Genomic DNA, 15,003 nt, shown 5'->3' with positions numbered 1-15,003 from the left:
CAAATCAGTGTGGCATATTTGGTGCTGATGTCTTGCCGACATTTCTGGACTTTCATATGTGTTTTTATATGTTTTAGTCTGTATGGACACAGTTTTTTGCGTTTTTAATATCTGTTCATCATTGATTCCAACTATGCCAGCCATTATAAACGCTACTTTCAACAGAGTGTATCATTGAATGCAGAAGACATACTTGGGGTGGGTTTCAGGCTTCTACACTAGGGATTTCTTTGTGGGATGAGTCTTCTTCCTGCAGCTGAGTCTGGACCAGCATTTAGTTCTCAGCACTATTAAAAGCCAGGTTTCTATTTTTTCTGTCTTGTTTCAAAGATTGTGGCCTTTCATCCCTTGATTAAGGGGGTACAGGGTGTCTCTTATGTTTCTTCCCCTTTAGCTCTGTGGAATCTAAATCTGGTTCTCTCAGAGCTTTATAAACTGCCGTTGGAACCAATTAGAGATATTTCTCTCTATTCTCCACCCACAAGGTGGTATTCCTTGTAGCCTATCACCTTTGCAAGGCAAGTGTCTGAACTGCCGGCTTTATCCTGCATGAAGCCGTCTCTAGTTTGGCATAGGGAACAAGGTAGTGTTGGGTCCCAGATCTTTCATCTTGCTTTTCTTTTCAACCAGAACATCATTCTTTCATCTGTCAAAAGAAAGAGAGAGAGAGCGCTCTAAGTGCAGACAGTCTTTATTAATAACAAGGCATAGGTGATATAAACTCACTAGAAACCAAAGTCATCGAGCTGTGTCAAGTCATGGACATCAGGAATTCCTCTGGGAGGTGCCATCCACTCGTGTGCAGCAATTCAGAAGCTTGATCGCTGATCAGAGGAGAAAAGGAAGCCGGCTACCTCCTCCAGCAGTCGGCGGTCAGCGTCTAAGGCATCGGCTGCGATGTGCGGTGGAAGCTGGAACGCGGCCTCGTCACCAGGGAATGTATGGTGTGTGGAATATGCACGACGCGTTTCTGAGCATGCGCTGGGTCACGTACGGCCCTGCGCGCTCTTTCTTCAGGTGCTGTGAAGCCGTGTTTATTCCAGGGAATATATATGGTGCACAATAAAGGATAATTGGACACAGCCCAGGAGAAAGGGAACCTGCTAGTGATTTAAAACGACATATAGACAGGCAATACTATATAAAACTGCAATTAATCACTACATTAATATAAAACATTAGCGGCACATATGTGGAGTCTGTTCAATCAATGAAATATGTGAAAAATAAAAATAAAAAAACAATTGATCATCAATCTCATGCTTAGTAAAGAAAATAATTGAATAATAAAAATAGGATAAGATAAAACTAGGAGAACCCAGGCTAACCTAGGCTCACTGAGGACCCCTAGAGTTATATGGAAACAACAATACGTGAAATAAAATACATAAAAAAAAAAAAAAAAAAAAATTAATTATATGAATGATCGTGAAACCGCCATTAACAAGGATTTGATTGGCATTAAAACCATTAAATAGAATAAAAATCACATAATAAAAAGACAAAAATCAGTATATTGCAAGTATACTTGTGGTCCCTATAATTTACTTATACATGGACCTAAGAGAAAAAAACAACAAGATATTTTAATATATCTATAAAAGCATCAGAATGTACAAATATAAATATATAAAAAATTATAAAATATTATTAAATAAAAAAAATGTTGTTGTTGTTTTTTTCTTTCATCTGTCAGGCTCTAGTTCACCAAAGGGACATTTTCTTCCATTATCTGGATGTGGTTCGAGCTGTGAGAGTATCTCTTGGGAACAGTTTCTTTGAGAAAGACAGATTCAATTTTATTGTCCCAGATGGTCACTGTAAGAGTGCCCTTCCTGTAGGTGTCAGTATAACCAGGTAGTTAAAGACTTTGCATCCCCTCAATAGACTCCAAGAAAAAGATTTTAAGGCGAGTACAAAAATCCAAATTTTTCACTTATTAAAAAGATATGATCTATTTAACAGACCAAGAGGGCGCAAATAAGAGAAGGTAAATGTCGGGGTTTACATTTGCTTTAATATGTCTGGTGTGAGCTGTTGGCGTTTAGCTGTTTTCTTGATCAATACATATGCATATACGGTGTGAGTGTGTATTTTTATTGTTGTATAGTTTTACACGTGAGTGAAGTTGTTGCACCTAAAGGAATTTATTATTTTTTTTTTTTTTAGAGGAGTCCTAATAATTGCTTGTATGCATATTGCATAGATCTGTTTTGTATTTTAACATAAAGCTTTTAGTTTGCACTGTGCCACTTAACAATACTCTCAGTATTATGGGGAATTAAAATAAAAGATCTGAGTTGATATCATAACAGGGTGTTTTTTTATTCCGTAGTTTGGGTACCTATAAATTGTTAAACCTTGGGGTATTTTACTTTAAATTGTAATTTTAATAAATAGTGTCTTGGCTGTTTGGAGACATTATTAATCTGGTCTGTGTTGCAGATTGCTTGTTAATAGTTTTCTGTTTTTATTACCCATTTTTTTCTAATTGATTCTGTGTTTATTGGAGTTTTTCTGTTGGTAGAATTGGTGCCTAGTACTCTGCTCCCAGTCTATTTAGTTGCACTAGCTGTCTTTTTTTCCATTAAGAAAATACTTAACTCTAAGCAAATCAGGATGAGTTCAGAAGTGTCCCAACTTTGTCTGGAAGCATTAACCCCATTGGCTGAGCAGTGTGCTAAGGCTCAGGATACAGATTCTCCACTGCTGGCAGCAACACGGCACTTTCTCAAGGTGAGTGCTTAAGATTTGTTTGTAATGGGGGGGGGGGGGGGGGCAGAAAAAGAAGCAAATCCTTACCCATTCCCTCTTATTTCAGCTGGTCTTTGACATGCTTGTTCTGCAAAAACACAATACAGAAATGACTACAGCAGCAGGTGAAGCGTTTTACACATTGGTCTGCTTGAACCAGGTATGTATGTCTGCACATCATTTGATACTTTTTCTATGGAATATAACACAACAGTTCTCAACCTGTTTCATGAAATCATATTTACACCTTTGTATCTGAGTGGCCTTGTATTTTGAAATATGGCTTTAGTTTTAATTTGGTGTGCCAGACTGAAATACCTGGAAGAAACCCTCATAAACTTTAGGAGAGCATGGAGTCATTTTGATATGGTCCTAGTGTCAGGGTGTTAACATATTTTGACTTTACATGAAAGCTTAAAGTGATTGTAAAGTCTCATTTTTTTAAATGCCAAACATATACTTACCTGCTCTGTGCAGTCGGTTTTGCACAGAGCACCCAGATCCTCCTCTTCTTGGGTCCCTCTTCTGTGCTCCTTGCCCCTCCTTACTGTTAAGTGCCCCCACAGCAAGCGCAGCTTGCTATGGAGGCACCTGAGCCGAGTCACAGCTCCCTGTGTCCATTCAGACACGGAGCCCCAACCCGGCCCCGTCCCCTCTCTCTCCTGATTGGCTGACTGACTTTCACAGCAGTGAGAGCCAATCACACCATGCTGCTGTCCTAGCCAATAAGGAGGGAAGTCCCAGGCAGCTAAGAAACTCTTGTAACATCGCTGGATAAAGATGGGCTGAAGGGGGTTGCTACACATATGCACACAGGTTTTTTTTTTTTTTTTTTTTAAATCGTAATGCAATAAGAAAAAAAAAACCTTCTGCCTTTTACAATCCCTTTTTTTCTTCAGGTATCGCTTTTTAAAGCAGTTACAGCAACAAGGTTTTTTTTGGAATCACCCCCAGCAGTGTAATGTAGTTTTCCAAGCTGAACAGTGTGGCCTTTTTTTACATCTTTTACATTAATGAAGCTACTGACGAGATCAATAATTACCAGACTGTTACAGAGAGGGACAGGAAATCAAAAACTACTTTGTTAAAGTGATAGTAAATATTAGTTTATTATTATCTTTTTTTAAAGATGTTATACTTATTCTGTGTAATGATATTGCAAAGAGCAGTCCCTTCCACTTTTTCAGTCCCCACCAATGCTGTCCACTCCTCCATCCTCCAGCAAGCCAAATGCTAAAAAGGGGCAGCCAAGCTGGGCTGTGTGCATCCATAGATGCATACAGCGCTGGTAAACCGCTCCCTCCTCATAGGAGTTGACTGATGTCCATAGGCTCCTGCTGCTCCCAGTGTCTCATGTGAGACCAGAGGTGAGAGGGGTGCAGCTGGGACAACACTGGAGCCATGGCTTGGTCAGGTGTGTTAACCATGTGTTTAGGGATGGGTGGCTAGATGAGTAGTAGGGAGTTTTTTAATGCATTTCTGCTTTAAGGTGAAATACCATTCTGAGTTTAGAACCACTTTAATGTGACAGAATGCATCATACATCTCATTTTTTATTTTACCTATAGTCCTTTTCACAGCAATTTTTAGCCTTCGTATTAAGTCACTTTGGTAAAAAAAAAAAAAAGAAACCTAAATCCAAGCTTAGCAGCACTGGTGTTTAATAGTTAAACCAATATAACACAGTCTAACAATTCTTTTGTTTTCCCTTTTAATTACTGCGGCCACAGTTTCTACTTTTCTTTGCTGTGTTGTAAGGCCCCCACCAAGAAATTTCTTCTGTAAATTTACATGAATGTTTTCAGCTTCTATTTTGGCCCCTTGGCCCTTTAAACTTCATGGAGTTTGTGGCTTATTAAAGTTAGAAGATTTTCCACTTGTGTTCGTACGGCTTGAATAGTCTGCATAGCTTTCTGCTGATGGAAAAGTGAGCAGGCAGTGATATAGTGTTCATCATCTAAATCAGACCACTAAACCCAGCTACAGATATGTTTCTATATTTGCTTAGTAGCATTTAACCCAATAACCTGCTGCCCTTTTTATCATATCCAGTTTTCTAAAAGGGTGAAGCCTCCTAAGGAGGAGCTCCAACTGAAAGATCTCCCTCAATTGTGTGTTTTTTTTTAGCAAAGTTTGAAAATGTGCTAACTTTAGAAAGTCCTCCTAAGTTTATCATCATTTGAAACTATAATGATTTTGGCACCATCTTTTAAGCTGAACTTTATTCATTTAGTGCAGTCAATGTGTGTGTGAATGTAACAGTGCTCGTTGCTTTCTAAGCAATACGTCAAAGAATTCCTACATCAAATTATCACAAAGTACAGTAGGCAAACATAATACAGTACGCCTAAAACCGCTACTTTTAATAGAGGAGCAATATTAAAGGGGTTGTAAAGTCAGTTTTTTTTTTTATCTTAATGCATTCTATGCATCCAGATAAAAAGCCTTCTGTGTGTAGCAGAACCCACCCTTAATACTTACCTGAGCCCATCTCTGTCCAGCGATGTCCACGAATGGCTCAGCCGTCCTGGGACTCCCCTCCTGATTGGCTGAGACACAGCAGCAGTGCCATTGGCTCCTGCTGCTGACCATCAAAGTCAGTCAGCCATTGAGGTGAGAAGGGGGCGGGGCCCAGTCACAGCTCCGTGTCTGAATGCAAAGACGGAGCTGTGACTTGGCTCGGGTGCCCCCATAGCAAGCTGCTTGCTGTGGGGGCACTCACCAGGAGGAAGGGGCCAGCAGAGCTAAAGAGGGACCAGAGAAGGAGGGTCCAGCCTGCTCTGTGCAAAACCACTTCACAGAGGAGGTAAGTATAACTTGTTTGTTATTTTTATTACAAAACAAAACAGAGACTTTACAATCACTTTGAATATGTTTCTAATACTATTGAGTGCCTGACTGCAGGAGAATTGGTGGAGGTGTTTGGCAAACTACAGAAGAGGATTCTGATGATTTGATATGTTTTGCAGTATAAATTCTTTGATGTATTTCTTAGTGAGCAACTGGCACTATTTCATAGAAACACGCACACTGATTTAAACCGCTCTATATGAGAATTGCATTTTGAGTCGTATGCTTTTCATGATCTGTGTGGCGACAGTACCTTAATAAAACTTCCAATCCTGTCTACATGGACAGATAATGCCCTGGAAGGGGCTATTAGGTTCTGTCATCCACCACCACCTATTTGGAACTGTGTTACCACAATTGGACCACAGGACCAACTGACAGTATTTTCTACTTTTTTTTTGTTGAGAAAATAAAACATTTAGCATAGGATATGTTTTACGGCACATGTGGCCAGTCATACTTTCTTTTGGCCACCTGATAAACTTAAATTAAAATTTGTTTAAAAAATCTTGCACCAGCTGTTCTCGGTGAGGGTTCCTCCAGAGGTTGCTAAGGCTTTCTTGAGCTGTGGCAGACTGATCTCCCATTGGATGGTGCCTGCATAGTTCTGGAGCCAAAGCCACTTGGCAAAGTCAGCAACATGACACTTAGATATTTTTAGCTGTTTGTTAGGGTAACATTCTGACCACCACTATAGGAGGCATTTTTTCCATTGACCCTTGATAAGTTTGTTTCAATAAGCATCTTCCGAGACCTGAAAATGATATTGGGGGATCCTCTGGGATGAAAAAAAAATATGAGAAAGGCTGTGTTACTCAGTGAAAATCCCCCCCCCTCCCTATTTCATTTATTCTGATGCCTGCCTGCAGATTGGATCAGCTCTCCCCCCCCCCCCCCTTTTTTTGACCTGGGTGTCCTAATTCCCATTTGCTATTTAAATAGCAACCCAGCTTCCATAGTGAAGGATCTGGTCTCGCCTCTAATTCTCTACTGACCAGTAGTAATGATTAGGGACAGGGTGGTGTCAGGCTCTCAACCAAGACGTAGGGGAAGTAATTGCATTCTGGAGCGTTCTGAGGCTAAGAACACCCATGGCCTACAGGTATCTGGAGATTGCTGCCAGCAGTGGTTTTGGTGGTGGGGGGTTTCTTTTATTGTCTTGGTGTTTTAAGAGAAAAAAAAAAAACTGGAAGTCTTGAATAGAGAAACCTAAAATGCTTGTAAAGGTTTTTTTTTTTTTTATCTTAATGCATTCTATGTATTAGGGTAAAAAACCACCTGTGTGCAGTTGTAAATGTGTGGAGAGAATATCTTTTAACCTGTTCTGTCCTCCCGGAAAGAGGAGAGTCCCGCCTTGCAGTCAATATGCTATAGACCGGACGGGACTCTCCTCCTTTGTGGACGTCATATGACTTCATCCCGGTCATACCGCTTGTGCACGCCCCCAGGGGCACGCAGGGTGATAATCAATGGTGACCAGTGTCCATCGGATACAGCGCATCACCGATCAAGGTAAAGAGCCAATGACCTTGGCTCTTTACCATGTGATCAGCTGTGTCCAAATTCACAGCTGGTCCCATGTAAACAAATGTCAGCTATCGGCATTTCCTTTCCTCAGCGCTGTCACTTTGTGAGGAAAGGAAAGCCAATAACCAGCTTTCCTGCGACAGCAGACATTTACACCAATATTTAGGGCACTGATGATCAGTGTAGTCTCATCAGTGCCCATCAGTGCTCCCTTATCTGCACACATCAGTGGAGAAGAAAAATTCCTTATTTGCTAAATTTTATAACCGAAACAAAGAAAAAATGTGTTTTCTCTTTCGTCTGATGGACACAGCTCCTTATCTTCTTGACCATTATTTTATACTGCCCCCTACAGGAGTAGGACACTAGGCAGGAAAAAGCTTGACTACGGCTATGGGGCAGTCCCAGGGGGACTGCTATAGGCACTCTGTTTTTTTTCTGCCTAGTCAGGATTAAGGACCTAGTTCCTTGCTGGGATCTCGGGTCCTGGCAATTTTTTTCCTTTTTAAATGGAACTTTTTCCTATCTTGTTCCTGTGTGACTCTACAATCAACTGCCAGACTGGGTGACGGACTGGATAATCTAGATTCAGAAGGTCCCCCCAGTCTGAGTTCCTCCTGGCCGACAGTCCCCCATTCCAATGGATCGGTGGTCTGTCAGGAGCGTTGCCCACCCTTTTCCTGGTATGTTAAGTAGCTGTCCCGCTTTTACCCCTGGAGGCTTTTGGGGTGGATGTAAGCCCCTCCCTGGGAAAGTGGGACTGCCGGGTTCCCCTCCTTCCCCCCCCCCCCCCTTAGCCCCTCTAAAATTTTGGTGGTCACTGTGGGTCTTCCAGACTTCTAGGAAAGCTTTATCTGATCTTCCTATTGTGGGTAATAGCCTGTTTGGAGCTTCCCTGGATGATATCATTAAGGGTCTTGCAGGAAGGATGAGTACTCTTCTTCCGCAGGCTACCAAGGGCAAGGAGGCCCGTCGTAGACGTGGGCAATTTTTTTTCAGCTCATAGAGGCTTTTCCATCCCTCAGGGTCTCTAGACTAGGGATCAAAGCCCTTCAGGGCCTTCACCGACGGTTCAAAGTGGACCTGGTCTGACAAGCCACGAGCGGCTCTTCCAGACCTGCGGACAAGATTTCCTCTGCATGAAGGTGCGTCCTCACCCATATCTGGGGTGGGGGGGCACGTCTTCCATGGTTTCCGGACCTGTGGACCTCCCTGGTTCAGGACAAGTGGGTCCCGAAGTCATTCGGTCCAGCTACAGATCGATCTTATCCTCTGGAAAGGTTCTTTCTCTCCAACCTGCACTTGTCCCCAGACTGCTTACGGGGTCTCTTTGGGGTGCAAGACTTGTTACTTCAAGGGGTGATTGTCCCGGTTCGGACTTCTGAACCTTTTTGGAGGTTTTACTCAAACCTGTTTACAGTTTCCAGGAAGGAAGGCAAGGTACATCCAATCCTGGACCTCAAGGCGCTAAACTGCTTTCTGCGGGTACAGAAGTTCTGAATGGAGTCCATTCGCATGGAAGTGGCGTCCCTACATCAGGGGATTTTCTTGCTACTATCAACATCAAGGACGCTTACCTTCACATCCCAATATGTCCTGGTCACCAGCGCTTCCCCTGCTTTGCCGTGGGCAAGAAGCATTGTCAGTTTGTGGCGTTACCCTTGGTCTCGCCTCCTCTCTTTGGATCTTCACAAAGTATTGGTCCTGGTGCTAGCATTGTTGCGTCAGCGGGGGATCGCGGTACTGGGGTACCTGGACGATCTTCTTCTGTGAGCGAAGTCTCTGACTGCTCTGATGGACAACTTCGAGATTACTCTGCGAACTCTGAGGGAGTTTGGTTGGATTCTAAACCTCCAGAAGCCTGCTCTGGTTCCGTCCACCAAGTTGGACTATCTGGGTCTGACTCTGGTCTCGGCCTCAGCCAGTGTGTTCCTTGCTCTGGACAAAAGTCCAGAAACTGCAAGATGCAATTCAGCTGCTGTTTTCGAGCAGATGGTCATATCTCAGGACTTGCATGTGGGTGCTGGGTCTGATGGTGTCTACCTTTTTGAGGCAGTTCTGTTTGCACAATTCCACAAGAGATCTCTGTAAAAAAAAAAAACATTTTTTTGTCAAATGAGACATGGATCCATGGTATAGACAATCTGATCCTGTTGAGGCGGGATACAAGAGGGTCCCTGGGCTGGTGGCTTTGTTCTCCCGCACTTTGACAGGGCAAATCTTTCCTTCCTTTGTACTGAAACGGTGGTCACCATGGATGCCAGCCTGTCTGGGTGGGGAGGCGTTCTCTGCACAGATTGTGCTCAGGGGGTCTGGACATTGATTGATCTGCCAATCAATGTACTGGAACTCCGATCAATCAGAACTTGTCTGTATCATTGGACAAATTGTCTACCGGGTTGTCCGGTACGAATTCAATTGGAAAATGCCACAGCTGTGGCCTATGTCAATCACCAAAGGGCTTGGGAAGTAGCCAGCATTCTAAGATGGGCAGAATGCTTCATTCCAGCCCTCTCAGCTGTATACATTTGAGGGGTGAAAGTCAACAGGCGTTGGACCAGGGGGAATGGTCCCTTCATCCGGAGGCATTTCATAAATTGCGTCTCTGGTGGGGTACTACTGAGTTGGACCTGTTGGCCTTTCCCCTCAACCAGAAGGTACAGAGGTTTGTGGCATGGTCTCTGGCCGATGCCACAGATGCACTAGTGGCTCCACTGGGTCAGTATAGTCTGATTTGCGCCTCCTCCTCCCCCCCCCCCCCCCAAACTTCTGTCAAGACTCCTGAGCAGGATTGAGGCAGAAGGGATTCCGGTCATTCTAGTGGCTTCAGACTGACCTCGCCGATCTGGTACAGCTGGTTCCCGATGTTTCTTGTAGACTTCCTCTCAGGGAAGATCTGCTGTCCCAAGGACCAATCTGCCATCCTGGTCTACAGTCGCTGACTTTAACAGTTTGGCTATTGAAAACCAGGTGCTGAAGGATGGAAGCTTGCCTGAATCGGTAAATCTTACGCTGTTAAAGGCTAGAAAATCTACCTCTAGGAAGATCTACCACCGAACTTGGAAGATATACATTGCATGGTGGGAGTCTCTTGGGGTTCACCCTCGCTCCTTTTCAGTGGCTCAGATTTTGGCTTTTCTCCAATGGGGGATTGAGCAGCGCCTGGTCTTGAGTACCATCAAGGGCCAGGTTTCGGCCTTGGCGGTTGTTTCTTTCAACGCCCATTGGCCACACATTCCTTGGAGTGTACTTTTTTCCAGGGATTTCGACACTTTGCTCCTCCAGTGCGGTCAGCTTTGCCGCCATGGTACCTCAATTTGGTGCTGTCAGTTCTCCAGAAACCTTCCTTCGAAAATATTCGGGAGGTTCCCCTGCTTACATTGTCCCAGAAGGTGGCCTTTTGGGTGGCTATTATTTCTGCGTGCAGGGTGTCGGAGCTGGCGGCATTGTCTTGTCATTCACCTTACCTGGTTCACAGAGATAAGGTGGTTCTTCACCCTGGTCCGTCGTTCCTTCCAGAGGTCTTCTCTGGTTTTCATTTGAATTAAGACATTGTGTTGCCTTCCCTGTGTCCCAGATCTGAACATCCTAAGGAAATTGCCTTGCATTTCCTGGATGTGGTTCGGGCACTTAGAGTGTACCTGGCAGCTGCGGAGTCTTTTAGGAAGTCAGACTCACTATTTGTACTCAGACGGACATTGGAAAGAGTTGTCCCTTCTGCTGCGACCATTTCCAGATGGTTAGGACAGACAGTGATTCAGGCCTATTCAATTAGGGGCAAAGGTTCCTCCTCTCCCCGTTACTGCGCAATCTTCTCGGGTGCTTAGTGCTTCCTGGGCCTTCCGTCATCAGGCGTCAGTGATGCAGGTTTGCAAGGCGGCCAGCTGGTCGTCAGCACATTTTTAAAAAAATGTATAAGGTGTATTTGTTTGCATCTGTGGATCCTTCTTTTGGCTGCAAGGTTTTGCAGACTGCTGTTTAGAGGACCCGGTCCTCTTTGAGGGTGTATTGGTTTTTTCAGGTGAACTCCAGTTGTTTATGGTCAAGCTCCGTGTTGCCAGGTTGACTACGGTTTAGCCTTGGTAATTTTTTCTTGCTCTTCCCACCCCTCATGTTTGGGATGCCCCAATGGTCAAAAAGATAAGGAGCTGTCCCCGTCAATGAACGAAAGCAAAAAAGGTATTTTTGTCTTACCATAGAATCCTTTTCTCTGATGTTCATTGACGGACCCAGCATCCACCCTTCTGCGGAGTTGGTTTCTTCTGACACTGCTTGTAACAAAACTGAGTGCATATAGCTGAGAGTGGGTGTATACCCCTTGGGACTGCCCCATAGGTGTAGTCAAGCTTTTTCCTGCCTAGTGGCCTACTCATGTATGGGGCAGTATAACCCAATGGTCAAGAAGATAAAGAGCTGTGTCCGTCAATGAACATCAGAGAAATGGATTTTACGGTAAGTCATAAATAACATTTCCCCACTCCCATAGTTTTCGGTCTTTTTTTCGTTTTTGTTAAGCAAAAAAATAAAAAAAGCCAAAGGTGAATAAATACTACCAAAAGAAAGCTCGGTCTTAAAAAAAAAAAAAAAAAAAATGATACAAATTTTATCTGGGTACAGGGTTGCATGACCATTCAAAGTGTGACGGCACTGAAAGCTGAAAATTGGCCTGGGCAGGAAGGGAGTGAAAATGCACCAGGGGTTCTAACCCTTCCCCATTCCTTCCAAAATTAGAAAAGGTTTTGGCTGGAAATACACATTTACCTACACCTTCACCACTATTCATCTTTAGCCCTTCTTGGAGTGCTTAAATTTAAAGTTCTACAAAGGTGCAGAAAGTTGGACACATTTTTCATCTGTTGTGCATGTCAGATATATGGAATTTGATCTTCTCATTCATGTTTTTTATTTCCCTGTAGGCAGAGTATGCTGAGTTAGTCGAAACACTATTATCTAGTCAACAGGATCCTGTCATCTACCAGCGTTTAGCTGATGCCTTTAACAAGCTTACGGCAAGTAGCACTCCTCCCACTTTGGACCGCAAACAGAAGATGTCCTTCCTGAAAAGCCTGGAAGAGTTCATGGCCAACGTGGGAGGGCTTCTCTGTGTGAAATGAGAAGTGGAACTCAAATTGCTCTTTACAAATGCACTGAACCTGCACCTGCTGATGGCAGTCTGACTCCCTCCTGACCTGTCCCCAGGCCTTCATATGCATCTCTGGGTGGTTTTAAAAACATTATTTAAGTTATATACGGGGGGCCTAAAGATGCATCAGCTATATGACTATACACGCAGCACAGAGTTGTGCATAAACGGATGAATGGGTAGACTTATTTTTCTAAAAGGAATTTCCATATGCCTGCAAACAAATAATGGGCACAATTATTCTTTGCAGTGCCTTTCCTCTCCCAACACCTTTGGTCGAAAGCGTGCATTACCTGATGATGAATGATTTTTTTTTTTTAACTTTTTTTTTTTTTTTGGTTCAAAAGAGTTAGATTGAATGTGCAATAGACACAAACTGAATTGGTGTCTAAACGCAAAGTTTCTTTCCCTAGTGTTCCTTTATTCCCCTACCCCCTCTCTCCATGCTCTCATTCCCAAATTACGGATACACCAAATGGCATTTTTAAAGAAAACACAAAATATATTAAAAATATTGTGGGAATATTTTTGTGTATATGAACCAAGAGTCGCATGTTTTTATGTGTTTTTCCTCCTCCTACCCTGATGTTTGGCCGAAAGTCCAGGAAGAAGAGAGAGGAATGAGAGAAAAATATATTTTTTTTGTTCTAGTATGAATTAAATTGTCACCATTTCATTGCCTTACAAAATGAGAAAAAAAAAAGATAATTTCTATGTGTGTGTGTATAATATAATATGTATATGGTTTGGTAACCCACCCAAAGCGAGTTTAACAATCCACAGTGTCTTGGACTATGGCCTTGAGCACCTGCGTAGGACATACAACCCCACACACCTTTTCCGGATGAATGATCTTTATACAAGTGTACGTTGGAGATGTTTTGCACACCCAGGCACAGCTTTTTGTTTTTTGTTTTCTTTTTAAATATAATTTTTATGAAAATCTCCGTTGGACTGTTAGCTTCAGCAATACAGATGAAAAGGGGTGTAAGTTGCAGATTTCTACATGCTATTTTTTAAGTTGGGGCATTAGGTGATGCAATCTCTGCAAACCGTATGGTCAAATGTTTCCATTGTGTGTCTTCTTGTTTCTTTTCTTTTTTTAAAAAAAAATTTGTATAAAATGTATAGTATAAACAGTTTAGACTCTGTTGTGTTTTTCTTTTCTACCCCTAGAAGATTCTAGAATCTGGTGTTACATACAACCCTCAAACAGGTAGGGAATGGCAATAATCTTGTAACTTGCCTAATGAGGAAGGCATACAAGTTCAAACCACTTCTTTGTCAATGAGAGGAGGGAAAGAGACCAGTTGTTCACATTTAAAGTTTATACCCTTACAGTATCAATAAATGGCTTCAATCTCACCTAAAGCATTGTTTAGGCCATTTATTACCATGTTGAGAGTGATCATAAACAGTCAGCCTATATGACTATTTATTTGTCCTCTATATGAACCAAAAGTTTGCCCTGGGGGCCTGGCCCGTACCAATGATTTTTCACTACCTCCTATTAGTACATGTAGACAGCCTTCTTCAAAGAAGTACTGCTATCTATAAAGGTTAAACAGATGGTGAAGAGAATTCTATCCTGGTTAAAGGAACATCTGGTTGCTAGTGGGGCTTTGCCATTGGACTCAAAGATCGTGCAGTTATACAAGCCTGATGGCCTAAATCAGGTATCACTAAATGACAGACCATGGTTCGGTTCCAGACTGAATTACTGTCCCAACCGGACTGCCGTGGTTGCCACTTAGTAGCCAGCTCTTTCTCCCAGCCTCTGCCACTGTCATTTTTACAGCAAAGTGAAAGGCGGGAGGCACAGCAGCACTGAATGGAGGGACAGGAGCGGCAACTGTCCAAGTTAACTTGTAAGTTTAACCAGCAGGTGATTGGTTGCTAGGAGCAGGGCAGTCCTAGCAACCAGTGACCAGCTTGTTAATATAAAAAGTTAGCTCCAGCAGCTAGCTCCCACCCTCTGTCCAGTATTGCTGTGCCTCCCACCCTCAATCAATGTAACCTTGTGAGGTAAGAGAGTAAAGGCGCTAGGACCTGGCTGTGAAGGATAGGGTGGGGGGGGGGCAAAGGAGGACACTACTGTGAGGGTGTGGGAGAGGGAGGGCAGAGGAGGACACTGATGGGAAGGGAAGGAGAAGAGTGGCAAGGAAGAACACGATTATGGGTGGCAGAGGAGGACACTACTGTGTGGCAGAGGGGGTGGGGTATTCAGAAGACTACTGTGAAGGGGATGGGTGGATAATGTGAAGGTGACTGAGAACAATACTGTGAAGGGGGGGGGGGAACTGTGATGTGAAGTGGGTGACTGTGAGGTAAAGGGGGTATTGTAATATGCAGGGAGGACTGAGGACACTGATGTAAGAATAGGATTGAGCTATAAGCAGGGGGGCTGTGACATGAAGGATGTGTCACAAACATGCGATTCGGAACACCGCTGGAAGAAACATTTCTGATGGGACCTCCGTGAATTTTAATTTCTCAAATATTTGGCAATCCTGTCAACATTTGTATGCAACTTTTTTTTTTTTTTTTTTTAATCTGTTCGAGTTCAGCCAAACACTGGCTGGCAGTGTTCATTATTCATCTTTCAATTACAACATAGAAGTAGTCTTTATTATTCTCATGCAGTTAGCCTAAAAATGTGGATTGGGATATAGCAGAAGATGGTGCCAGCCTCCACATTTATAGGGTTTGCAATGATGGCATCAACCCAG

The 15,003-nt window shown here is 43.2% G+C and overlaps 1 protein-coding gene across 1 annotated transcript in view; it reads left to right on the top strand.

Moving 5' to 3' along the window:
* XPO4 (exportin 4) overlaps positions 1–13,418 on the top strand; it is a 249,811-nt gene extending 236,393 nt beyond the window's left edge. Inside the window, exons 21-23 of the mRNA XM_082245244.1 lie at positions 2,619–2,736; positions 2,822–2,914; positions 12,048–13,418. Of these exons, the coding sequence (XP_082101370.1) occupies positions 2,619–2,736; positions 2,822–2,914; positions 12,048–12,245 (409 nt within the window). The 3' untranslated portion in view covers positions 12,246–13,418. The remainder of the gene's footprint in view (positions 1–2,618; positions 2,737–2,821; positions 2,915–12,047) is intronic.
* Positions 13,419–15,003: the final 1,585 nt, after the last annotated feature.

This window comes from Pelophylax lessonae (assembly GCF_965119305.1).
Source record: "Pelophylax lessonae genome assembly, chromosome: 2".
In the NCBI taxonomy this organism is placed as follows: Eukaryota; Metazoa; Chordata; class Amphibia; order Anura; family Ranidae; genus Pelophylax; species Pelophylax lessonae.
The sequence above is the reverse complement of the archived record's forward strand: the minus strand, read 5'-3'. Positions and strand labels throughout refer to the sequence as shown.